Below are 26453 nucleotides of genomic sequence, written 5' to 3'. Positions count from 1 at the left end.
ACTAGTGGTTGTGACTTATGTCACTTGTTCCTGAATTGTATGCATGTGTGTTTACCTTTAATGTTGCATTTAGAGGCAAAACTTCGTTTTCAAAACGGCTCAAAATTCCATCATTTTGCATTTGCTTGCAGTACATCAAAAGGGTCTGTCAAGGAACTTGTCTAGTTCAATGGATTTATCAGGATAATGAGCTGTTTTGCAGCCACTTTAAAACCGATTTCAACTTTGAATTCCTCTTAAAATTATATGCTCTTTAAGTGGTTTAAAGTATCTTGCAAAAAGATGAAGGCTGAATCCTCACCTCAACCAATACTATACCATCCCTTTAACTGTTTTATTGTATCTTTGATATACACCTTATGAAACTTCTACCATTCTGATCATCTGACTTTGCTTTATTTATCTAAGCCAGAAAGAATGTGATGTAATTTATTATATTCTATTATAGTCTCTGCCAGCCCCATGGGTTCACTGCCTCACGATTGGTTTGTTATCAGCTGGTACTATGAAATCCTCTGTGGTTTTCAAAAGCACTCATTAAAATGTTTTGTTATTCGCTGCTGTTGTCTTTTGGATGACAACATCCTCCTTAAATCAGAAAGGAGGCATTAAAACAAGGCTAACATGCCCCCTCCCACAAGAAAAAGAACAATTGCAAGATATTTATTTCAAAGGAAAGAAAGCAGATAAAAAAATCATGTATGAACCTTGTCCCACATTCTGTACACATTAAGAATGACTTGAAGGCTTATGCAGAGATACAGATAGCACTTCGTGCTTGTTTTTAAATATCTCAGCCATACTGTATGTTTTAAAACGGATCTTCGTCAATTTAGCTTTTAATTTCTCTTAGAGTTTTATGCTTTTCAATATAAAAGTGGTTTTAATTGTCTTGCAAAAAGTTAAGACCTGAGTCTCCATCTCAACCAGAACTATGCCATCCCTTTAAAGTAATGTCAGTGTTTCAGTCCCTGCAGAATATATTTCAGTGATTGTTTATTTCTTTATTATTCAATGAAAGGAACAAGCAGTACAAGTAGGTTATATTGAAGTTAACACTCAATCAAAGACTTGGTGATCAGTAATCATTACTATCAGCTTTCAGATATAAAGAAATAAAAATTCTTTTGATGATATGATGAAGCTGTGCTAGTCTACAGTGACTAGAAACTCCCTAGTCATTCTGAGAATAAGGTCAAAGACTTTGCAGACCACAAGCCAAGTTTTTTTAAAAGACTTAAGTATTGCATTGATGGAAGTGCAAGTTTGACCTTACGCTAGCCTTGAGCAATTGATACTATGCAATGTTGTGACATACACAATGTATTAACAGGTATAGTTTTAATTTTAATGTATACTCTTGTTTAAAAAAAAAAAAACTTTTGGCAATCAGATAGCATTCCTACATTGTAGGCCTTGCCTGACTTTGCAATTTTTACATGGATGCTGAATGTCTTCTAAAGGCCCACAAGGAAGAACCATTTTAAAGCTTTAAATTATTAGTGAATGGGCAGATCATTTTGAGACTAAAGACTTGTAAAAATCATTTGCTATATAATGATGAAAAATTTTGGATGTGACGAGGCAAGGTTTGATTGCATCATAAAGGCAATATCTGTTGAGTAGTAACCTTTGATCGTTTTAACTGAGTGACTGTTTAGTTTTTACAGGATTTATTGAACTGGGGTTTTGACCTGATACTCAGTGGAATAAAACAAACACATATATCCCCCAGGTAAAATTCTTTACTGCATCTTGGGAGACTTTGAAGAGGGATTCCATTTAAAAAAAAGAAGGAAATACTGAAACTTGGAGTCAGAAACATTGCCTATGGAGACCTTAAAGGACAAGTACAAGGACAATATGTGCAATGATTTAAGGTGAACATTTTAAATCAGTGAAAGTTTGAGGAAAATTGGACTTTCCATAAAAAGTTTCTGTGTAGACACTGCTGGATGAGAAGACTACTTCAATTGATGATGTCACATGCATTGGATGATATGAGGAAAATATTGTACACAAAATTTTTATTTTATGAAAAAAGTACACATTCCCTCAAGTAGTAACTGGCATATATGACTAGGGTAATATTACTCCTTCCTTTTGAAAGAGGCAAGTCATGTGCTCTTTTTATTATGCAAGAAAAGGGAAAATATGTTGAATTTTCTTTATATTGCAGTACAGATATTAAAGAGAATTAAGAGCAAATGATTTTGTCACACAATCAAAGATGAAATCATGAAAAGTACTACCATACAGAAGTGCCATTCATATTTACATTGAAAAAAAAAATGGTGTAGCTCTACATAAAAGAGTTTAGGTCCCACACCAAACTCCTGTTGTTCACCCTGCTTTTGTAGACCTGTGTTATGATGCCAACGGAAAAAAAAGGCATAATGGGATGAATGTTGCAGATACTTGTCCAGCAGTGCTCTGGCTTAATGAGCATCTCTGTACCACCCTTCTGTCCCTTTTGGTATATTTATATCTGTCTGTCTTCCTGTCTTTTGGATATAGTCTGTACCCCCCCCCCCCCCTCCACCTGTCAACATGACTGTAGTAGGTCTATTGCATCCTTGTATTAAATGACTTACACATCAGTATACAAACTGAGGTGATGACAGATAGATATTGTACAATGCAGAGTCTAAAAACAGAGTCTAAAACAGTGCTGATTCTGGGTGCATTAAACTTATGTGAGGCAGAATCACGATCCTAGATGCGTTTGAGGCATTTTCGGGGGTGAGATGAAAATGCAACCGTATTTTCAAGTGCATTTAAAGTAGAAATGTCATTCAAAGGGCACTTTGAAGTAATATGTTTGAGACGACAATCGCCTTTCTGTGAGTAGTTCATAAATGCAATGCTGTTTTGAAACACATTTATGTCTCAAGGTTAGCTCCCAACTGTTTCTGGTTGTGTTTTCTACCTATTTACTTGTATGTGAATGATGAGGCATGTTTGGTCTAAGATGCAGTTGACCTTTACTTCCAGGGTTGAACGGTGCTAAGCAGTTGTGCAGTAACAACACTGGAATCGTGATTGCATGATGGCCAGATAAACACAGCACCCCAAGAATCGTATTTCAAACCACGTTCATGAATGGCATTTAAAATGCATTTTGAAACGTGATTCTCTCGCACTAGATAAACATAGCCTCAGTGTGATCAAAGGGCGTTTTTAATGGCTGACTGGCAGTGCTCTGGAAGGTGATAGTGGTGGTGATAATTTTAGTGTTGTCCATCCAAAGTTCCTCAAATTATAGTGTGTTTGCCAGAGAAAGCTAATCTGTTTTTCACAAGGCTGAGACCCATTTTGGCTCCTACAGTCTTTTTTTTATTTTTTTTAATTTTTTTTTTTAGGCCCAGTTGGATCGGATACTAATCTTTTTTTTTTTATGCCTCCGCCACGAAGTGTCGCTGGAGGCATTATGTTTTCGCGTTGTCTGTCCATCCGTCCGTCTTTCCGTGCTAACGAGAGTATGCTTGTGTGGCTAGGAGAACAATAGTGCACAATAGATGGCCTTTATTCCGTCAGGCTTGTGTGGCTAAAATTTTTGCTTGTGTGTCTATTTTAACAAAAGGGAGAACAAAGGGGTAGACACACAAGTATATCACCGTGAGGTCGTCCGTCCGTCCGTCCGTAATCAATTTTGTGGACAGCATATCTAAAAATCCGTTAGAGGTATCCTAATGTAACTTGGCATGTATATGTATGAGTGGGCGAAGTTGTGCCTATCAACTTTTGGGTGCACATGTTTGAGGTCAAAGGTCAAAAGGTCAAGGTCAAATGCTCAAAATTTCACTATTTCCCCTACAAATGTATATATCTCTGCAATCCCTGGAGGTATTTTCGTGAAACTTGGTTTATCAGGGGTCGCACTTAACTTTTTTTTTAACTAGCCAGGCGGACTACTTAGAATCAATTTTGACACTGAAGCAATATTTTGGCTAGCCAGACGGACTAGTAACTTCAGAATTTTATGATTTTTAGCTAGTCCGACGTGATTTTGGGTGGCCAATGGCCAGCGGACCATCGCCAATTTCAAACCCTGTTTATACATGAACTATCAAATAAAGATTCCCCAGAGAGAGTTTGGGGTCATGAGGTCAAAGGTCAAGGGTCAAAGGTCAAGTGAAAATGTTAGAATTTCACTTTTTTCTCCATATCTAAAATATTTCAAGGTATCTGCATTGAACTTAGTATAATTATATGCATGTACTGACTGGCAGTGATCATGTAGGGAATTTAGGGGTCATGGGTCAAAGGTCAGGGGGTCAAAGGTCGAGGTCAATCCATCAAAATGCTATTATTTTCCTCTTATTTATAAAATTTTTTCTTGAAACTGAGTGTATGCTTGTATTACCCAATACAGATTCTCTTGGAAGTTTCTTGTCAAAAGGTCAAGTGAAAGTGCTATATCTTCTATAAACTTATAAAAGGGTCAAAAGTTGGGTACAAATCCCCAAATACCTGCACTCTCATTAGACAGTATAGCCATTCATCCAAATAAACAGGTCTATTTCAAGGAAAGTGAACATTCAATGCATGTGTGACAAACCTGTCATTTTGATATTTTATCATTGGAAAAATTAGCAAAGAAAAATGGGATTCCATCGGGAATATTTTGCCAGTTATGTGAAATTGTCATATCACACATTGTCAAGGCATTGTGCTATAGACCTATTCAGAGAACCATGCATTATGGCGGAGGCATATCAGTCGCCATAGCAACATTTCTAGTTTCAATTTTTTTTTTGCTTACCTCATGGCCCACCAATAGGCTACAGCCCCTCTAATTGAGAAGGTGAACATGTTCAAAATTTCTGTGCGACAGGAAAAACTGTTTACGACAATGAAACTGTTGGTTTTTGCGAATTTGATTGCAAGTGTTTGTGAATTTGATTGCAACTGTTAACGAATACTGGCAAAACTTGAAATTCCCTAGAATTTGCTTTGTTCGCAAACATTCACCGCTCAGTGAGATACACGTACCCCCTTAAAAGTACATTGTATGTGTATGGTAACACTAACCAGGGACAGAAATCAGTCGCACGTACAGCCATCAATTTCTATTCTGAATTAAACAATCGGGTTGGGGTATTATGGGATTGCTATTGATATGCCTATGATTAGCCCAGGACTGTGAGGCCAGGAGCTCAGATATCTTTCTTTAGCACTCAATTTTCCAACAAATACTATTAAAGTCTAGTAATTTGTGAGGAGGGAAGTGGGGGGAGGGGGGGGGGGGGAGTAATCATGGTGTCTTTTTTTATCAGTTTACAAGTTTTTGTGGCCTATTTTTGAATTATGATGTCATTGCATCATTGTTAAACTTTTTACTCAGTGACAGGAGGCATTGTCATTTCCCTCGGGAATTGAGGTGACGTAAATTGCACATATTTGTATGCGAAGTCCACATCATTTTCGAGTTTAGACTCAGACAAAACAACCAGAGCTCTGGAGTATTATGCTTTTAAACATTTCACAAGACATTAATATTGATCACAGTGACAGATAAATGAGTAGACAAGATACCCTCTTTGTGCCTAATCTTCACTGCATTGCTTTTGTTGATATGTACATGTACATTAAGAAGATAGTCAATCCATGTCCTGATATAATTGTTCAATACTGAGTGAATGTTTTAGCAGCTGGAGAACTCTGCAAAGGGGAGCGAGTTGCTGTTTTTCTGTTACTGTTTTTGAAAAAAAATCATGTTAATGTCTAAATGTTACATTTTTATCTTTAATTTATCTTATTTGTATAATTTGCATTGAGACTTACAGCACTGTTTCACTTACATGTTGATTTATGAATGATATAAGTTTCATAAAACTTAATGATTTTGTTTGATCATCCTTATTCTTGTCAAAGTCAACTTGAACAGGAAGTTGAGTTCCCCTGAAATACAGTAGCTGGGCATAATGTACACCAGGAGATATCTTCTTGAAAGTTCACTTTTTTAAAACTTTTGTTTGTTAGTCTATTATAGTTTTGTTTAACTATTTTTTTTCTTCAAAACTTTGCCGTACGCCCACAATGTGATTTTGATAATATCATTGAACTTCGGATCAACAGGAAATACTGTATCTCTGACTCAACACTAGAACTTGTAGAAGAGCATTTACTCTACAGATTTTTTTGTTTTTCATCTTTCTGGCTGTTGTATACAATGTGTGATACATGTTGATATCTTTTCTTTTGCCAGTTTTAAGGAGTATAAAGGCCGTACCGCCATAAGACAATGAAATGAATTAAATGCTCAATTGCTTTCCCAAGCTGACTATGCTATTTAAATGATTGTGATGTCTTGCTGTATGGACTCACACAGTGTATTTTTGCTCAAGAAATTGCGGAGTTCATTCTTTGTTTAATCTCTTTTCTCATTTCATCCCTCTACTCTGCTTTCCCTTATTTTCTCTTAATCTGTTCTTTCCCAATCTGTCTTATTTCATTTCCTGCTGTTTTCCTGTCATTTGTAACCTTTTTGCTTTCTTTCTCTCCATGTTTTTCTTATATACTCCATCAACCTTTCTTCTGCCCTCCTCTTTTTTTTTCTTTTTTTTTTGCCCCTCCTATCTCTTTCTCTCACTCTGTTACCATACAACAGATCCACAAGTATTCATACCCTCCGTCTTTGTTGGACTGACGAGTGGCCAAGAACTCAAGTCAATGAACTACACTACAGGGTAAGCTATTCTGTTCTCGAGGACGGGATTGTTCACATCGGTTAAAGAGATGGGAAAGAGATGAGAAAGCAATGGATTCAAGAGGAGCATATGGGGGAGATCATGTAAAGAGCACTTAATTAACATTCTGGAGAGATACCAAACATAGTTCTTAATGTTTCTTCTCAGCAATTCTTTGTTGGTAGCAGGAATGGGCCAACTGTGATAATACATACACAGCTGTACTTGTCAATATCTCTATTCTGTTCTAATGTATGTGTAATTATCATCAATCCATTTATCTATCTTGTATTCATTAGAAATAAATTCACAAGTTTTATTACTCATTCATACATGATAGTGAGTTTACAAAGTTTGTTTCTTCATAAGCTCATTTTTTGCTTTGAGCTATAGATGATCAGTCTCCCAAGTGCTGTCCCTTTAAGTAGCTCTGTCTTTGTTGAATTTGAGTCTGTGATTTAAAAATACCAAACCCAAAAACAATACAACTTGCCAAGCAAGCAGTTCAAAAATGAGCGTTAGGTGTCACCTGATATAATGGCTATTTCAGTTACATTCATTTTGATGACACTCACATATACAAAAGAGGAGTCTAAGGGAATTTTGATTGAGTGAGGAGTCTGTATAACCAAATGGGACTGTTTACACATGTTCTACTGTAGGTGTTTGAAATCCTTTTTTTTTGGGGGGGGGGGGGGTGGGGGGTGGGGGTTCTTTTCTTGTAATGGAAGAACAATAAGACAAGATTCTGCCAAAGTTGCGGTAAGTAACCTGATCAGAGATGAGCGAGTAGCACATATCTTTCTCTTATCTTGGCAGAGCAGTGCCAGGACAAACTTTTTTAAGGGCTGACACAATAGCGCATGGTGCTGAGACAGCGACCTTTATGATGTCACAATTTGAGCTCATCAGTCCCGCATGGTGTGCGATCACATGACTTCCTTTAAAGCCACACTACCTAGTTATAAATCTGTTGAAGACTAGTCCCTAGTATATTTCAGTAGGTGGTTATACATGTTATAGGAAAATCAACTCATCTACATGGGCTACTTTTGGTAAAGACAAGGGATTTGATTTGTATACCTGTATAATGTTCAGATATAATATTATAATCTATATCAGTACATATCAACTAAATATTTTTTGTTTTTTGTTTTTAGTTGATATCATCATTCACCATATTAGGACATACTTTTTGTAGTCAGAAGAACACATTGGTATGATCTGCATGAAAACTTTGTAACGTCCTCAATGACCGGCCTCTAAAAAAACAAACAAACTCTAATTTGTAAACTTTTGTGGGATAACTTAAAAGCAGCCCATTGCTCTCTCACAGAATTCCATTGCTTTCCTATCTCTCTCGTTCTCTTTATTACTGTTATGATTTTTTTTTGTGACTATGCAAATACATGTATGCTTGAGGTATACTTTGCATTAGTTTCTTTCAAAGGGACATATCAAGGTTTTTTGTATCCTCAGTCAGTGGCACCCAGAATTTTAATAGAGATTTTTGACTTCAAAAATCCTTGAAAAACAAAGGAGACCTACTGTGCCAGGTTATTATTTTTTTTTTGTAGAAAATGTATGACTAGCATATTAAATATACTGTGTCATAGATCTGTGAAGTGGGAGGTAGCCACTGTATGAGGTGTACAGAAACCTAGTATTTTCCCTGTAATTAGTTGGCATGATATTCACTGTGCAATTTCCTGCAGGATGTGAAGTTGAGAACCAAAAGGCATTGAGTGCATGTAAAGTTTGTGGATCGACTACCTCCTGGTGCTCATCTTATGCATGGGGACATAGACAAAGTTAACCCCTTGTGTCGAAAATATTCTGTCCCTTGCCTCTGGAATTCGGGGGGGGGGGGGGGGGTGGATGGGGTATTCTGTAAAAGCAATTTCTGAAGCAGTTATATACTCTTACTCTCCACAGAGATATAACCAATTAAAAAAACAACAACAAACGAACAAAACAAAGAACCTTACAACAGAAACAAAACAAAAAAGTTCTTCTGCTTCTCTGAGTGGGCATTTAGGGGGAGAGGGCCCCAACTTTTATGAGGCGAGTTATTTGTTCATTTTACCTGCCTAACCCAAACCCTAAGTTTTAAAAGTTGGTTGCCAGCGTGGCAAGCGGTTTGTTAGTGCTGTGTATCATCTGCTATATGTTAACTACAAAGTTCTTATTACAGCTACAGCAGGCATCACATTTGCCCTCTATTATATCTTGACTAGCACAATGCTGTTTTGGGTGTAATCACACAGCAGTTACCCTCTGTTTGAATCACCAAATGCATTGCTAGATTTTTGGCCTTTTTTTTCACGAGAGTAACTACATTTTGTCTCAAACTAGTCGAACAGCAACAAACAATACATGAGACCATGTGTCTGTATATATACAAAAAACTTAGAACAGAATGATTAGCTTTAGCATAACAAGATTGATGAGCAAAATACTGCTCTCTTAAATTTGAAGGATTGAACGATTAAAACAAAAATATGATACTTAAGATGAGAGGAAAATGAAAATGAATTGAACCACACCCCTTTATTATTTCAGGGCATTACTGTATATAAAACGATGATTTAATTTTGGGCAGACACACTTAGGGACTACTGATTCCCCCTTTTCTCCCTCCCCCCCTACAGAAAACAAACAAACAAACAAACAAACAAAAACAGGAAAACCAAACATAACCGTATAATAACCAAAATAGATGAATGAGGTACAGATACATGAGTACCAAAGGATGATGTCATAGCCATTAAACTGGCTGTAAACAGCCTCACTTGGCCGAGTGTTCATATGCACACCTGGTTCCAACCCAAACTATAACAGAAGATTGTGACATCATTACTTTGGTACTCTATAGTTGAAGTTGGCGGGTGAGACATTTTGCAGATTAAAGGCACAATCCTGACCAGAAAATTGTGGTCTGGGATCCTCTCAGCTGTGATCGGCAAGGCAATTGGCCAGACCATCGTCACAAAATATTTTAAAACCTGATTTGATCATCTTGTCCGATCCTGGCAGTCAACTTTGCATTCAAAGAATATCATGCCAGCATATTAAACTTCTATTAAATATATTTTTGTCACTGAGCAGATGAATCATGAAACAATGCTATTTCAAGATTATTAATTCTCAGACTTTCCCATTAAATATGGTATTGGTTTACATGTAGTTACTGCTTTGAAACAGGGTGCTACAAAAGCTGTATTTCCTCATGTACCCGGTCAGGCAATTTGTTAATTGAAGAAAAGAACCAAAAAGAAAAGAACAAACAAAAAATATAAAGATATGAGTGTTACATCAATTAAATCTCTTCAAGTGGTATACTTTCAGTCTTGACCTGCAATCAATATGATGCAGTCCTGTACTTCCTTTTGACTTTCAGGAAAATGTTTCAGATTGTTTGTTTGTTTTTGTTTCAAATTAGATACTTGTTTTGAGATCTGCACAATATGTGTAGACTGAATAGAGCCTACCCTACCTGGCTGAAGTTGGTGCAGTTAAGCTTGTCTAATGGCAAATTAAATTTGTCTAGAGCAACCAGCTATGCAAATTTGTAGCACCCTGCATAAGTGATCACAGTATTTTTGCATTCAATGTTGAAATGATGATTTAATCTTCTTTGAGGTGCCATGTCCATATCACACATTAATGAAATCATATGTCCTACTCATGCATTCATGAGATGTTACTTTTTATGTTTCTTTGTTTTCATTCTTACAGTATCACAATTGCTGCATTATGATATTGAAACAATTTGAAAGTTGCATGTTGTTATTGTGTCTTTCTCAGGCTTGTGGAGTCACTTAGAACCAATCAAAGGATTTTTCATAGAGAAAAATTGATTCAGACCATGATTTCTGTTTATTGTGTCTTGGCTAAAATCTTAATGATTGTGAATCAGAGTCCTTTTGGAAGAAGTCTTTTGATGTATGGGCTTTAAAGCTTCTAATTAGTGTCATCAGAAGACTCCTAATAATGTGCCCCCCTCCAAAATACGAAACCAAGCAAAAAACTTGATCAGTGAACTCCACTTAGTGCCTTGAATGAAGACAACAGAGGCCCAGGAGACAGCATTCATGTCCACTAAAGCTACATGTCATACACCAAAGCGATCATGACCACCACTCCTTTGACGACGATGACCACCATTCAACTGTCCCAGTTACCATGGATCACTACAAAATTGTAGTAACCATTCCACTACTTAAGATTTACTAATTTGCCTCCCACCCCAACTACTTCTACCACTACTACATGTACATCTACTACTTCAACTGGTACTACTACTACTACTACTACTACTACTGCTACCAATACCACTACTACTACTACTACCATCCTACTACCTACTGCTGCTTCCACTACTACTACTACTACTATATGGGGTACTACTACTACTGCTACATCTGCTACCATGGGCTACTACTACTACTACCAATTCCATTACTTAAAATGTTACATTGTATTACCAATTTGCCTCCCACTGTTTATAGTACTTCTACTACTCACTACTACTGTTACTACTACTCCTACTACTACTTTTACTACTACATACCTACTACTACTACTACTACTCCTACTACTACTACTCCTACTACTACTTTTACTACTACATACCTACTACTACTACTACCACTACTACTACTACTACTACTACTTATACTACTACTTCTACTACTGCTACTACTACATTGTAGCTGTACTACTACTACTACTACTACTACTACTACTACCAGTACTACATCCGTTCTTCCTCCTGCTATAGCTGCCACCTTGGCTACCACCACCACTACCATATATACGCCTCTGTATCCTTATCTTCCAGTGCTATTTATGTACACTGTGTATGTCTGTACATCACTAGTACCACTACTACTGCTGCTACCACTGCTACCACTGCTACCACTGCCAGCACTGGCACAATGTAACCACCGCTGCCATTAAAACCACAGTCACTCACACAGTAATAATTGGCATTACCAGTTTCAATGTACTGCTTGGCAAATTTGCACCAGATTGTACCTACTCACTCTGTGCTGTTGAGTTGTATGTAACTGCCCTGGCCTACATAGCTCACATGTTGTACCTTCATAGCATAATATTGTGGTTGTACACTTTCTACTCACGACCATGCTTTATTAAACTCTCACTCATACTAATGGGGAGGTGATCATGAGCCGGTGCACAGTTTTGTTTCTTATTAAGCCCACAGGTGTCATAAAATGAGGATTTTTTTTTTTTTTTAATGAGGTGTTGAAGAAAGACACAATCTCATCTATGTGCCCTTTTGCTGAACAATGAAAACCTATTCATAACACTTTCAAACTTGTTGAGGTTTCAAAACTTATGATGTTCGTTGGTATGCGGACTTTCTCTCGAAGAGTATTATGTTCTTCTGATTGTATTTTTATCATTGTGATTTGGCAAGCAATAAAGATGTTCTCCTTATATCCAAATTGCCAATCAGTTGCAAGTGCATTCTCCACAAACCAAGAAGTATTAAACAAGAACATAATTTAATAGATGTGCAGTGGGAAAACTTTGTTCTCATTTGACAAACGGTTTTTGATAGACTGTTTCTTTTCACACACACAAACTTTTTCTTTGAGTCAACTTACTCCTAGCCAGTTGTTATCTACAGTCATATTCTTTTTTTTTTCAGATGTGTCGTCAAGTCATTACATGCAGCTCATTCGTGACAAATCTGTTTGCATGCATACCTCTGTGCTAGGCATATATCACAAATAGATGTCTGTATTGAACTGTGAATATGTTGATTCATCTCTTCACATAATGTTGTGGCAGCATACTTACCTCGCAAGACTTTCTTTTCCAAGTAATTGGACTTTAATTTGACCATACATTTTGGCAGCCGATGTTTAAATGTGCGTGTACTTCAGTGTCCTGCATTTGATATTTACAATAATCATTTTTTTTTCTTTCTCCATCTTTCTTTTCCCACCCATGTTCCTCAACCTGCCTCTATCCTGTGCATGCCCCCCCCTCCACAACTATTCTGACATCATACTATCCCATTTCTGACCCCATTCTCCGTGCTTTGCATGATATTATATCCATTCAACCCCTTTCTCTCTGTTTAAATGTTCAAATCTGACTGTTACTGACAAAATCTCTGTTTATGTCATTATCTCCATAATGGTGATTATAACTTGTGTTTACTTTTTTGTTGTTGTATTGCTGTCATGTAATTTGTGCGCTTATAAACTTTAATGTTTTCATCTTGCACTGTACCTCCATACTTTGGTATCTGTGTATCGTTTATTGCCTCCACTCTGCCGATATTGTCCTGTGCTGTTTACACATGAATGTATCATTGTTATGCTCCATGGTGACATGCAATTTGTTGGATTTCCTTGCTATATTTATATTTATTTTGAATATCTCTACTTTCTTTTTTTCCCAAAAAATGTCTTTGATTTTGCTGAATAATTCACTGTGCAATATATTATGATTATTTTCAATTATCATTTTAATCTGTTTATTTTATCATATTGGTGCATTGCTTTGAACTTTCTGTTGCATGCAAAATAATTGTACACATTGTGTCTATCTACCCCCCCCCCCCCTCGGCTCGTTTTATTACTGCATATGTCACTATGTACTTTCCTTCCCTTCCTCTACCCTACTCACCTAATTACCTACCTCTCCCCCCTTAACCCCTTCCCTACCCCTACCCATTCCCTATACCTCCACTATCCCTCCCCAACCCCTTTCTATCCCCTTCCCTATACCTCCCTACCCCTTGCCTATCCCTTCTCCACCCCTACCTACCCTGCCCCGACCCCTTTGCCATCCCTCCCTACCCCTTTCCGACCCCTTCCCTACCACTTCCTTACCCCTCCCTACCCTGTCCTTACCCCATCCCCTCTTTATCCTTACCCCTTTACCACTGCCTATCTCCCCACCCTTCCCCACCCCTAGGTTTTTGGTTATCATGACTCCTGGCTTCACCTTTCCGTATCACATATACCTCATCCCATTCGCAAGCATTGTAGGGATATGTTTCATCGTAATGCTATGCTTCATGGTAAGTTCGATCACTCTGTCTCCTTATCTTTGATATCAACAATATCCAACTTTTATTTGTAATCTTAATTTTCCTCCCCCTTAGAATATGTTAGTCTTAATCAAGGTCAATTTTCAACAGAGACAATGAAGAAAACCACAAACTTCACTTCAGATGTTACTTTTTTAAAACCTCTGATATGATTTAAGATACCAGAGTGTTTTTATACAAAATAGTGCATGCATCTCCTAAAAATAACTGAAAACTATTCTAGCTTCCCCAAATACAAATAGGCAACTGCATGATGCATTAATCATACTGCATGTGTGATTGATACATGTTACGTAGCTCAATATTAGTGCCAAGAATTAAAAAAAAAAAAAAATTAAGTTCATTTTTCTTGTCACCAGTAACCCAGTGTGGTGCTTGCGTGAAATGGGTATGGACAACATTGGTCAGTTTTTGTAGCTATTACTATTAAAGACAATGGGAGATCTTTTGGCTTTTCAATATCGGTCAAGGAATCGGTCAGTTACTGCTTTTGAGCAGCATCATAAAAAGGAAGAAAAGTGGAAAACAAAATAATGTAATGGTATCTCCAGTTTTAGTGTGTATGTTTTTTCTGTGTGTGTTTTTTTTTTAAATGTTTGTGTGTGTATGTGTGACACTTATCTGGCAATGATTTACCAATCATAGATAATCAGTTTTTATGTTCCTTGCTGGTTATTTGCAATTGGTTATTGCAGTTGTGTACTATGCTAAAGCTATTAGAAAGGGTGTGTGTTCTTCCAGTTCTTGTAAAAAATCCAGTCAGTACCACCATCTAGAAATGCCTAGAACTCAACAGGTTACCCTTTGTGATAATACAGTCAACCCAACTGAGAACTGAGAACTTCATATAGTGGTCATTGTCATGCAGGTGCAAAGTACATCTTACATGATACCAGTGTGTTTTAGTGTATGTGTTTGTGTGTGTGTGTGTGTTTATCATGGGTGCATTTGCATTATGTGTTTGTGTGTGGTGTGTGTATGATGGTGTGTGTGTGTGTGTGTGTGTGTGTGTGTGTGTGTGTGTGTGTGTGTGTGTGTGTGCATGCATGTGTTGAGTGGCATACCGGTATATATGGCTGGTCATCAGTGTCCTCAAAACCTTTGAAGATGAGAATATGTTCTGTTGGGATTCCCAATCTATTCAGCCAATTATAGTCATCGTCTAATATGGGCCTTGTGACTATTGGTTAAATAAAGTAGGTGACAGTTTAATAGCAGTTTAAAACTATATTCCTGGCATCTCTTAATGTTACTCTGTATCCTTTATTGGAGAAAGATGAGACAGTACTTGTTCAGTTCATTAAATCTACACAAAATCAGAAACACACTCCGAATATAAACAGTTATGAATCAGTTATGAGCATGAGAATCTAAAAGCTTTTGTAAATTTTGCACAGTGAAACAAAGTGGGATACTAAATTACCCACAACAGAGGGCGCAGGTGAAAGGACATTTTTTTTTTTTTTTTTTTTTTTTTTTTACCGTATGAAAGTTGAAAGCACTATGAATCCCAAAAGACATCATAACAAGATACAGCACCAAACCACATACATGATTCTTGCTGGGTTAGATGTGATGGTAGTAGAAGCCAAAAGAAGCCAGAAACATTTAACGACCCATCCTCCTCAAGTTCTAGATACTTTAAAAAAAAAAGGAAAAAGAGGAATACTTCCTCATCTCTCATGTCACTCTGTGTGTACGGTCAGAGATCAGTAGGCAGCTGTTGTTAAAGTCTGCCATAATTTGAGAAAAAGCTGACATTTGATTGCCTAATGCTAAAATTCTAAAACATCCAGAATTATTAGTACCACCACAATTATCCGTTCTAAACCCATTTCCTGTTTCAGTCATTACTTTTTAGTACTTTCCTTCCCTCCTCATTTTTTTTTTTTTGTCTCTTCTGTGTGTGTTTGTGCTCACCTTCCTTCATACTATGATCGGCACATAACTGATTTTGTGCATGTTTTGCCTGCTAGCAGTCACTTGCATCGTGAGCTAATTTGCATATCATAATGCATGTCTGGCATCTTATCACATCATGCATTTGAAAAAGAAGAAAACAGAAAAGAGAGTAATATACCATCAGACGTGTTAGATTTTGTGTTCTACTTTGAATGCTTGGCACAGCAGTTGACTAACTTTGTGCATGCCTACATACGAACTTTGCTATTAAGTTGATTTCATTCATGACCACACCCTCCTTCACCATGGAACTCTACATGCTTGCGTAATGATTATTGGGGTTGTCACCTGCCAAACACCTGCACATACATAGAGCCCTGGATGTGTTCACACTCAATGCACCGTGTACGTACGGGTAGCGTACTAGATAACTGCACGTCTGTGTTCTAACTTGCCTATTCTATCACAGGTGGTCTGTGACACTCTACCCATATGCCTACTATCACTGGACCTTTTACATGCTCCCATTTATTTGCATGAGTACCTCCTGTGTAGCATTTCTCATCCTCTATTCGGTGAGTATCCTGTACACTTCTCCCCCCTCCCCCACCTTCTTTCCCTTCCTGCTCCCCTCCCCCCAACAACGCCTGACTCCACCAACCAACTCCCAGACTCCCGTAAATATGCCTCCGTCTTCTTCTACGCGAATACAGACTACGGATGATTCGCAGCTGGAAATGATGTGTTCGAGGCTCAGTGACAGAGACCCAAAGATTCAAGTGTTCAGTAATTCTGTTTAGATGTTATTCCCACTGCTATACAAAGACTGGTGCATTTTTTTTTTTGGGGGGGGGGAGGGGGAGGGGGCAGCAGTAAAGTTGTACCGCAGTAATAAATGGAAAGTAAACAAGAGATTCATTGCAGGGGTTTTCATGTCAGTAGTCTTTCCACGTTATCATTTCTTATGTGACATGTGGGGCAAAGTAAACAGAGATGAAATTGCTAGCCTGTCGGTATTGGCTGTAGTCGCAGACTTCATGGCGTTTTAATAGTCACGTTCAGCTGTTCTGTGGCTGCAGTCTGCAGCCGGCATCCATGGATGCGAGCCAAGTGTGAATTATCTCAAATTGCTGAGTATGGTTCAAAGGTGGGAAGGTTTATACAGTGTTTATGCTGACACACAGTAAACAATGCATGATTAAAAAACATAAAGAAGATACGGGTCATAAGACCAGCCTGTTTGGGGCATTGACTTTATCGTGTGCGTTGATTTTTGCCTCATCTTTCTGATTTGTCAGACTTTGCTCTCTTGAAAAATGTTCTGAACATGAAATCAATGCCATTGTGTTTTGTAGGGTCAGGAATTCAACTTCAAAATGAATGTTTATTGTAGAAATAAAACGGTAATAACAAACTCTTAGATTGTATACTGATTGCGAGGTATCAGATACAGTTGTATAATCAGATGCATTGGTCTGGCTTGATATCTGAATGAAAAAAATTGATCATATACTGCATGAGCAAGCTACTTTTTTCTTCTAAAACTTTGAACCATTGAACTGTGCAGGAGTTGCTAGTGTAAAAAGAAAGGTATCTATTATATAGTATGAAAAGAAAGGTAGATATTTTCACATTTGACAAATGAAGATGAAAACAAGAAGACAACAAGAATGACCAAAAACCAATAATCCACGAAAACCTTTTGTAATTCGGCTTCCGAATGGAGTGGAGAGAGCACCACTTGAACCGAATTTGGTGGTAGCCAGTATTAAAACCAGAGGGTGATTCAGCCCCTTGCATTGGAGGTGGTCGGGTCAGGTGAAAAGGAGTCACCGGGGTGGAGATGGGAGGGATAATCGTGAGTGCAACTCAATTAGCGTCTGTGACGAAGCTCATTGACTCTTACCGAAATAGGCCAGAGGTTTTAAAGTATTGCTTTGTTGGGGGTAGACATAGTTAAATTATGTGCAGTAAAGGAAAGGAGAAACAGAAGCCATTTTAAGTAAATACTATTCTTGTATATGTAGCTTCAGTTAGATCTGTGACTAAAAATAGCAAATTGCTTTCTTAGCACCTCGTAGAATTAGTCAGCTGTCATGAGCAGAGCTGCCAAGTGTCCGTGATTTTGCAGGAGGCTCTCTTAAAGTTGGACATTTTTTTATAAGCTGGCAAGAGAACTGGAAAGCCTGCCTGATTTTATTTAGTATTATATTTTGCTATGAGTAAAAGTGCATGTGGCATACCAGTATTTCCCTGGCTGTGACATGTGAATTTTTGCAACTTGGCATGATTATCATAGAAATGTGTTTTTATTGCTATGGACCAGTCTGCTGACAGGGGGGGGGGGGGGGGGGGGGGGGGGAAGCAGGCTGTGAAGCACTTTTGTGAAGTTATAGAAGCTTGAAGTCTATTGAAGCCCATACCATCAGAAAGAGTGCCTTAAATTGGTCCTGGGTACTGAACACTGAACGTCATGGAAGCTCTTACAGCCAATACTGTCAAACAGAGTGCAGGTACAATCTTGGGCATTGAACGTTGGACCCATTTTATACACACCTGTTGCTTGATATCTCGTCTTCTGTTTCTGCACTTTGAACCCATCACTCCAGCTGCAGTCAATCTCAGGACTTGGCTGTCTCCTTGGTCGCAGCCCAACACGGTTCAACCACCCTCCTCGCCCTTCCATGTATTAATCCTTAACAGGGGGATCCAGAGATCCAGATTTCCATGCATATTTTATTTATTTATTCATTCATTTATTTTTTAGTTGGAATGATTATTTTTGTTTATATCATGTTGTCCTGTCCTCCCCTGCATCCTCCTCAGGTTCAAGGTGATTCTTTTACCCTATGAATCCCCATCGTGGGGCTACTACTTCTTGCCCTTCATTAGCGTCACGTCCACTTGCCTCCTATTCTTCGTGCTGTACGGGGTAAGTCGAGAGGTGGCGAGTACTAGTAGTTGTCCTGGTACCCCCTCCTACCGCCGCATATCCCTCCCGCGAGGTCTTTTACCCTCCCCGTCCTCCTGCGTCAAGAAGAGGATGTGTCTGCACCCGTAACCGATTGCTCCAACCCCCTCTCTTTCACCGCATACATGTACATGTACCTGGAGATCAACTCTGTCCACTGTATGTCATTTTTGAGATGACAAGTGTGTGGAATTGATATTGAGTTAACACAAGGAGTTATTAAAGGGGTTAGGCAAGCATTCTGTGTGAAATGAGTGTTGTGTGTCTGTGATTTCCTCCGTCTCCACTTCTCACTCCAGGAGAAGCTCAATGCTGCAAACAAGGAATTGAAGTTTAGAAATACATTTTTGCTTTGCCACTTGAAAAAGCATGCACTAAAGATTCCACCCCGCCCTCCAACAGTGGATTGTCCCTGCCCCCCCTCCACTACCACCCCCCCCCCCCCCCACTTCTCCTCTATCCATCTTTGAGGTGCAAAATTACCTGGTGCAAACTTCTTGCATGTTATTTCGGTTTTTGTGATCTTGCATTTCTTGGAGTTATGTTGTCTTAGAAAACACAGTGATCATAATGGCAATATTTTATTCACCTGTTTATAGCATTATGAGTGTAGAGCGGTAAAAGCCTATTATGATACGGAATCACTGTGCATCAGGAGCAGAGCTATTCACACAAAGATTAGCTTGCCAACCTTTGCCCAGTATTTTGCAGTCATCACTGAACAGGAACCAAGTGATTGAACTTGAGAGAGAATAAATTATGTGCTATTTTTGTAACATAGAAATTCTGAAGCTATTTGGGCAAGTGTTGCTGTAAGTGATTCAAAATTTGGTCAAAAGAAATTATGTCAAATAATATTGGGAGTCATGTGAAGCATACCCATCCATAACTTCAACAAATTCCTTCACAACTTTATGTCCACTTGCACAATGTGAGAGTGAATATGGTATCCCACCCCCCCCCCCTTCAAATTGCTCACCTCTACTGCACAGCCAAATCAGTGGTGACACTTTGTAATGATCCTTTACTGCAGATGTTTGTGTATATATACAAGTCTGAGCACAATATCCAGGCCTGTATTTGTGTAGTAGGGAAGAACCCAAAGTCCAAACCGCAGGCACAAGGTTCCTGACATTTCTGTCATTTTAGGCCTTGAGGTGAACTCTCGAAACATTACTCAATGAATTCAAAACTACAGCAAGGAAACTAAAATGTCTTGTCCAAAGACTACTGACACATGCTTTCAATCTTATCAAGGTGTTGCTATAAGTTTCATTCTGTCAGAGAGATGGGTAAGCTAGTCTTAGTGCAAGTGTCTGTGAGGTAAAAATCATGTATGCCTGCTTGTGAAGAAGTGCGATATAGTTTAGAAAATAACCAAGGAGATTAGTCGTAACCATAGTGCTGAGTTCTTGTGAAGAAACAATAAGCACCCCGAAATACTTTGTCCCGAAAAAGGTCAAAATGTTGTCCTTGATGTGTATATTTTTGTGTATGAATGCATATATCGTCGCTGGGGTGATAAGACCTCGTATCTACAAAATGTCAAATGTTCAGGAGAGCCAAAAAACATGGCGGCCACAGCACTGTGGCAAATGGGATAGCCTTTCCTTTGACACGCCGTGGTGGCTTCATTTTTGGAGTAAGACAGTTGGGATTTGGACAGGACATCACGTAACCCATTATTTGACCATTAATCCAAAAAACTCATTTTCACCAAAATTGCAGATACAAGGTCTTCTCACCCCAGCGACGATATGTATGTATGTATGTGTGTATATTTGTATGTATATATTCAATTCAATTCATTTCAATTGATGTATTGATGTATGTATGTGTGTATGTATGTTTGTATATGTGTGTATGCATGTGTTTTTGAGTGTTTGTGTGTGTTTGAACACTGTTCGATGTGAAAGGCTGCAAATAGATGTGACCAGCTTGTGGAATTCTCCACCTCACGGGTAGTGGGAGATTGGGTTTCTTTCCATTTGACAAGGATTTCTCACAGAGGGCTAAAGATGGTGTACACAACATACATAGTACAGCAAACTAGTCTTCTGTAAGGGCAAGGTGTTCTTACTTTGAGTGTGTATTTTGTGATCATATTTTATGTATCCACCTCTCAAAGTTAAGAGTGGACCATTGGAGAGTGGGTGAGGTTCTGGATATTAAACAGGAGATTCTGGGTTGGAGTCCTGCTGAATACAAATATATGTCAACAAGATGTTTATTCCCATTTTGTTGCTTGTAATCTATATGTATATAGGTAGGAGCCAAGCATTAATGTGGGAGTAATGATTCATTCAACGAAAATAAACAAACAAACAAGAAAACAATGCTTGCACTGAAGAGGTAACTTGGGTAAACAAGGCCATATGATTATACGATTGTTCATTGTTATAAAGGGGTCAGGCCACCTTCCGATTTTCAGAAGTGCTGGATTTGACATGTAGAAATAATAAGTGGACTATGAAAAGGTTATGATGTGTTATCATCAGAAGGGTTATGTCATCACCTCCCCTTTCCCTCCCCAAGACTGTATCATGACACTGTCCAAAAGTAGGAACATTTTAGAAACCATTCTCACACTAGAGCTGTCCTGAATGGCTGTAGTCCACTCGTTACGTCCATGGTGTTATCACTTTTTAGTGCACGCCGTTCACGACGGGCCCCCGTCCCCTCCCGCTGGCTGGCAATTGGCATGCCAGGCGATGATGTCATCCCCGTCCTGAATCTAGGAGGACATGAAATGCTGTAGAAGACATGTTTTCGATTCTGGCGTTGGACGTGCTGGATAACCTAGAGCATGCGCAGTTCTTTTAAATGACATCATTATCTCGCCGTCCACGTCCAGGATGTGAAATCGAAAAGTCCCTGTTGTTCCTTGTCAACACTTATCTGTGAAGCAAAGATCTTCTTCTTCAAATTGCTCCTCAACATTCCAGCTGGATCCAAACGAGGAAGAAGATATTCCATACAAGAGCAAGATGTGCAAATTTTCAGTAAAAATCTCATGCAAGTGTCTTGGGAACCTTTTTATGAATTGAACCTGTTGGTCTTCTGATGAGTTAACTCTCTTAATCCTCCCAAGACTGTGTCTCATGTAATGCTGTTCATATTGTGTGCAAGCTGGTAACTGGTGGCAGTAAAAGAGTTAAAGCAACACCCACTGTGAAGAAAAACAGCCCCCAGAGGAGAGGATGTATTCTGAACATTCGATGTGAAAGCATTCAAAGCAGAAGGCAGCGTGAGTCATAGAGTTGCCTGTCCCGGGGGCAGTTGTGATACAAACTTCCACTTTTTTCGACTTTTTTTTCTTTTTTTTTTGGCAAAGTGTCGCTGTCTTGTATGTTTTTTCAGATGATCACAGTCGTCGTCCCAGGGCCAGGGGGTCGGAAGCTCTGTGGTGTGATGGATGTGCGATGCCCTCGAATGATGCCGATAATGCGTCTCGTTGCCCCTCCCAGCGGGGGACGGCAATGTTATGGGTAGATTCCCAAAGATTCCCACTCGGCATATCCTCGCTGACTCATTCCCGGAGATTGCAGATGATGCTTGATAGTCTGGTTGTCACGGCAACACTTCATTTTTGCAGTCCCTATTTTGCTGCTGTACCTGTCTGCATGGTAACTCTCAGGAAGCATTCCGGGCTCGAAACCAATTCATTGTTGGTCTGATGTTACCTTCTCTGCATGGATAGATACTGGACATATTACCTACTACATGTATTTGTACCTTTTGGACACATGATGAGGTGTAGAATTTCAGTTTGATGCCCCAGTCGTGACCCCGTCTTTTCATGCTATCCCAGTTTAAGCCAAACGTTGTTACAGGGATTCTAGTTTTTTCACGCAAAAGCCCAAATTCAAGCCCCGGCAGTATCAAAGTTCAGGCCCTCATGTGTACAAAATAGCTTCATGCAGATGTATTTCAGGCCCTCTCTTTCATTCTAAATTTACACTCCTGGTTATAAGAAGACGTCATTTTCTGTGGCTGAATACAAAGACTTTCTTTGAGTTTTCATTTTTTATTGCTGTAAGATGCCAGCACTCTGACAAATTTTGCAGATGAATGTTTATTTGCAAAGAGAACTTGATATGTCCCAGTAAGGAGTTTATAGGTCGAGGGCGTTGAATGGGTGAGCTAATTATTTGTACAGTTGTACGAAAAGAGTTTTCAAGAATAGTATGCCTCTGCATGTTTCCGCAATTTTTAGTTAGTACAGTACTAGCCTATAGATGTGTGTAAACTATTGTACCTTTATCAAAACCCATTGAGGATGGGCTGATTTTGCTACATACACAATTCCCATAGACACTTGCCCGAGTATACTTGGGACTCGTCCTCAACGAGTTGAGGAACATCTAGACTGTTAAACATTAGGGAAAAGGGGGGAATCAATTTCAACAAATTGCCCAACTTGGCAGACTGCACAGTATGATGATCTTCCCCTTGGATGCAGTAAACACTTATTTAGATATACAAAGAGTTTTGAATCTACAAGTACACTTGTAGGTGTTCAGTATCAAGATGTCTATATTTAAAACAAATACCCCCTTGACAAATTGCTCTTCATTGACGCAATCAAACATCCAAATATTCAGATTTTGCGTGATAGACATTCAAGTTTCTACTACATGCCCATGTGTAGCTATTGACAACCTTGAATAATCAGTGTTTATTTATGTCTATAGGGAATTTGTCAATCAGTTGCAATTAAAACAACTTGAAGCAAGAATCATTGATTTGAATAATTACCCCCCCCCCCCCCCCCCCTGCTGATAAACTGCTTTCTGAAGGCATAATTCCTAGACTTCTGTCTGTGGTAACAACTGATTAAAGGCATAATTTACCATTTGCAGGTGAAACAAAAACCCAGCATTAGTGCTTTACAATAGTCTCAAAATGTGAGTTAGGGATAGAAGCAACCACTGTAAAAATTTGAATCAGTATATTCAATGTTAAGTTAATTGTTAAATACACAAAAATGAGAACAGTAATTATAATGAAAATGTTTCCAGACTGAACTGTCTACAGTTATGGTTTATTGAGAAAAATACTGCTATCTCTTTATATTTAAGGCTTTATTGTGAAATTTTATGTAGTAGGATGTTTTGTGATTCAACAGACCTACACATATGCATCAAATGTGATAATTTGAACATTTTTAAAATAACTGCTCCCAAAGGTAAACAGAACCTTTAAGGTATTTCTAGATAGAGATGTTTTTCACATTATACGCTCTTCGCAACCATTGTTGGCTACAATTTCTTGACATCTTCACTTTTCACAGAATGTCAATGACAGTCGTATGAAAACAAACAAACAAACAAACAGCCATGCTATTAGAACAGTATTCCTAGTTGCCCTGCCTTCCTCCGTATTTGTAATTAACCCATCGAGGACGAGTCCCGTGGATACTCAGGCAAGTGTCAGTGGGAAATGTGTGTTGTAGCAAAATCAGTCCATCCTCAACGGGTTAATGAACCTTCCCCAGGGACATCAGTATCCCACTGTACACTAGATAGGTGTCTTTCAGTCATAGACCAGAAACACATAAAAGGAAGCAGCTGAAATTGATAGCTGATTGACAGGTGTTTTCACTTCCACTTCAAGTAGCCAAGGGTCTACTGTACATATCATAATCAAGTCCATCTGTTGCACTTTTATTTGGTGCCACTTGAATTAGGTGAACAGTGTACAGTAAGGTGGAGGATTAATGTGAGCATGTCGCCATGCTTATCTCCCATAAATCTCTATAGATGGGGCCCCACAAAAACAAAATCTGTTCTAGCTTTAAAGGGGATGGCTAGTAACCGATCAGTGGGAATCAGTGGGAATGCTGAGGGATGATTGTTCCAATCCTTGTGGGATTCATTTGAGAGTACATTATATATCTACAGTTGTGTGAAAATTATTTGCTTCAGAACGGTCTCATATTCAAGTAATGTGCAGATTAATGCCCCGTCACTGACCAGGGACGCTTACCTGGAAACATTAAACTGCACATTACTTGAATATGAGACCATTCTGAAGCAAATAATTTTCACACAAGAATAGATATATAATGTACTCTTAAATGAATCCCACAAGGATTGGAACAATCATCCCTCAGCATTCCCACTGATTCCCACTGATCAGTTACTAGCCATCCCCTTTAAGGTGTTTCCCCCCCAATTCGCTGACCCCTTACCGTTGGCACTGGGGGATGGCCAAATTACGACTTGACCCTCTGCCAGAAACTTTGCTGGAACTTGTGCGCCCCACAGTGCAAGCAAATAAGTGAGTCCACCTGTAGAATTCCCCCCAGACAGCTATTCAGCAGAGGCCTTAGTAAGATGCACACATACATGTACTTTATGTGTGTTTTCTATCTGTCATCATGTTACCCTGATTATGTCACAGACACTGGAGCATAGAAAACTGCTGAATGAGGTAACTTGGCTGGAAATGATTAGAAATTAATCATATAGAGTCAAACATGGCATGTTTTATATTGAAATTGCTTCCTTTTTGATTGTCAAAATCCAAGAATAGGTTCAAAATTAGAAACTTCCCCCACGCCTCGCGAAGCCTATCATTGTATTGTTTGAACTGGCCAATTTTGTCCTTGGTGTTCTACCATACGTGTATCATATGAGGGATTACATCGGCACTTTAAATCCATTCTCTTTTCTTTCTTTCTGAAATGTTAATTAAATAATCTGAAGGCCAGCTTTGTTTGGTGGGACTTTTGAAGTCACGAGGGTTAAATTATGAATTATTGCATAAGCTTCATGTTAGAAACATTTGATGATACTAAAATAAAAGAAACAGAAATCATTACCCACAAGCTTTAATAACATTCTGTCCCAGTAGGGCACACATTGTTACTAATCCTATTTCAATTGAAATACCTTTGAATGAAAGAAGAAAGAAGGAGGGCCTTCACTGGTGCTTGTGCAGATTACATTCATTTAGACGCGAGGCCTTGTTAATAAAAGATATTTGCAGTGAATGCAACTGCAATAGTTGCTGTTACTATGGCAACATCCTGCATGTAACAAAAGTGCTGTGAGCACTGAAGCTGTTGCCAAGGTTACTACTAGTGGTCATACCTTTCATTGTTTGAATATGTATCCTGTAGAATGGGTCCCTCATTATATCGAGTATATTGGATGCCTGCTCTGGATGCCTGCTCTGGCTGTGTGATTCCCAAGCAGTTCATTGAACCAGATTCGCAGTAGTAGAGAGTGGGGTTGCTATGACGACCAGGCCTCAAGGATAGTTTCTGCGCACCTCCAGGCTGTCATGAGGAGTGATGGCATGATGGACACAAATCAAAGGCATGCACAGGATGAGAACTCATCTTTTAGTAGGGTCTTTTTGGAAAAAAAGAGTTGTGAAGCTGCATAAAGTCAGTCCTGCAGTGGAGCCATAATTATGCTGATGTAGTCCTTGTGATAAACAGACTATGACCCACTTTGGCAAAGTGTCAAAATTTAGAGAGTGTTATGTATGGATGCTGAATTACATCATATATCTTATGTTCCCTTAAATCTGTAACAATGATGGATCGGGGGGGGGGGGGGGGGGGCGTACCCCCTCTTTATTTTTTGTTAGAACAAAAGAAATACACTTGTAAAAGGAAAACAATTGGGGGCGTGTGCCTCCACCCCCCCCCCTTAATTTTGTCAAGTCAAGGTGCCTCCCCTTCACGGAATTCATAGAGCTGCCCCTATGTTATGCCTTTACACTTCTAAAGCTCTTAATATTCCTGTAGTAAAAGCTACAACTTGCTTAATTTTACTTT

General features: G+C 38.8%; 1 protein-coding gene across 3 annotated transcripts in view; it reads left to right on the top strand.

Annotated features, from left to right (window-relative positions):
- LOC139723877 (E3 ubiquitin-protein ligase RNF13-like) overlaps positions 1-26453 on the top strand; it is an 80155-nt gene that overhangs the window by 43301 nt on the left and 10401 nt on the right. Inside the window, exons 5-6 of one of the 3 annotated variants that reach the window (XM_071635085.1) lie at positions 6614-6692; positions 18517-18622. In XM_071635085.1, the coding sequence (XP_071491186.1) occupies positions 6614-6692; positions 18517-18622 (185 nt within the window). Of the gene's footprint in view, positions 1-6613; positions 6693-13652; positions 13759-18516; positions 18623-26453 lie in introns of all 3 variants that reach the window. The other 2 variants (XM_071635086.1, XM_071635087.1) reach the window with 2 other exon arrangements.

The sequence above is a fragment of the Diadema antillarum genome, unplaced genomic scaffold (genome assembly GCF_040938485.1).
Source record: "Diadema antillarum isolate AM-2024a unplaced genomic scaffold, OU_Dant_1.0 scf00000201, whole genome shotgun sequence".
NCBI lineage: Eukaryota > Metazoa > Echinodermata > Echinoidea > Diadematoida > Diadematidae > Diadema > Diadema antillarum.
The sequence above is the reverse complement of the archived record's forward strand: the minus strand, read 5'-3'. Positions and strand labels throughout refer to the sequence as shown.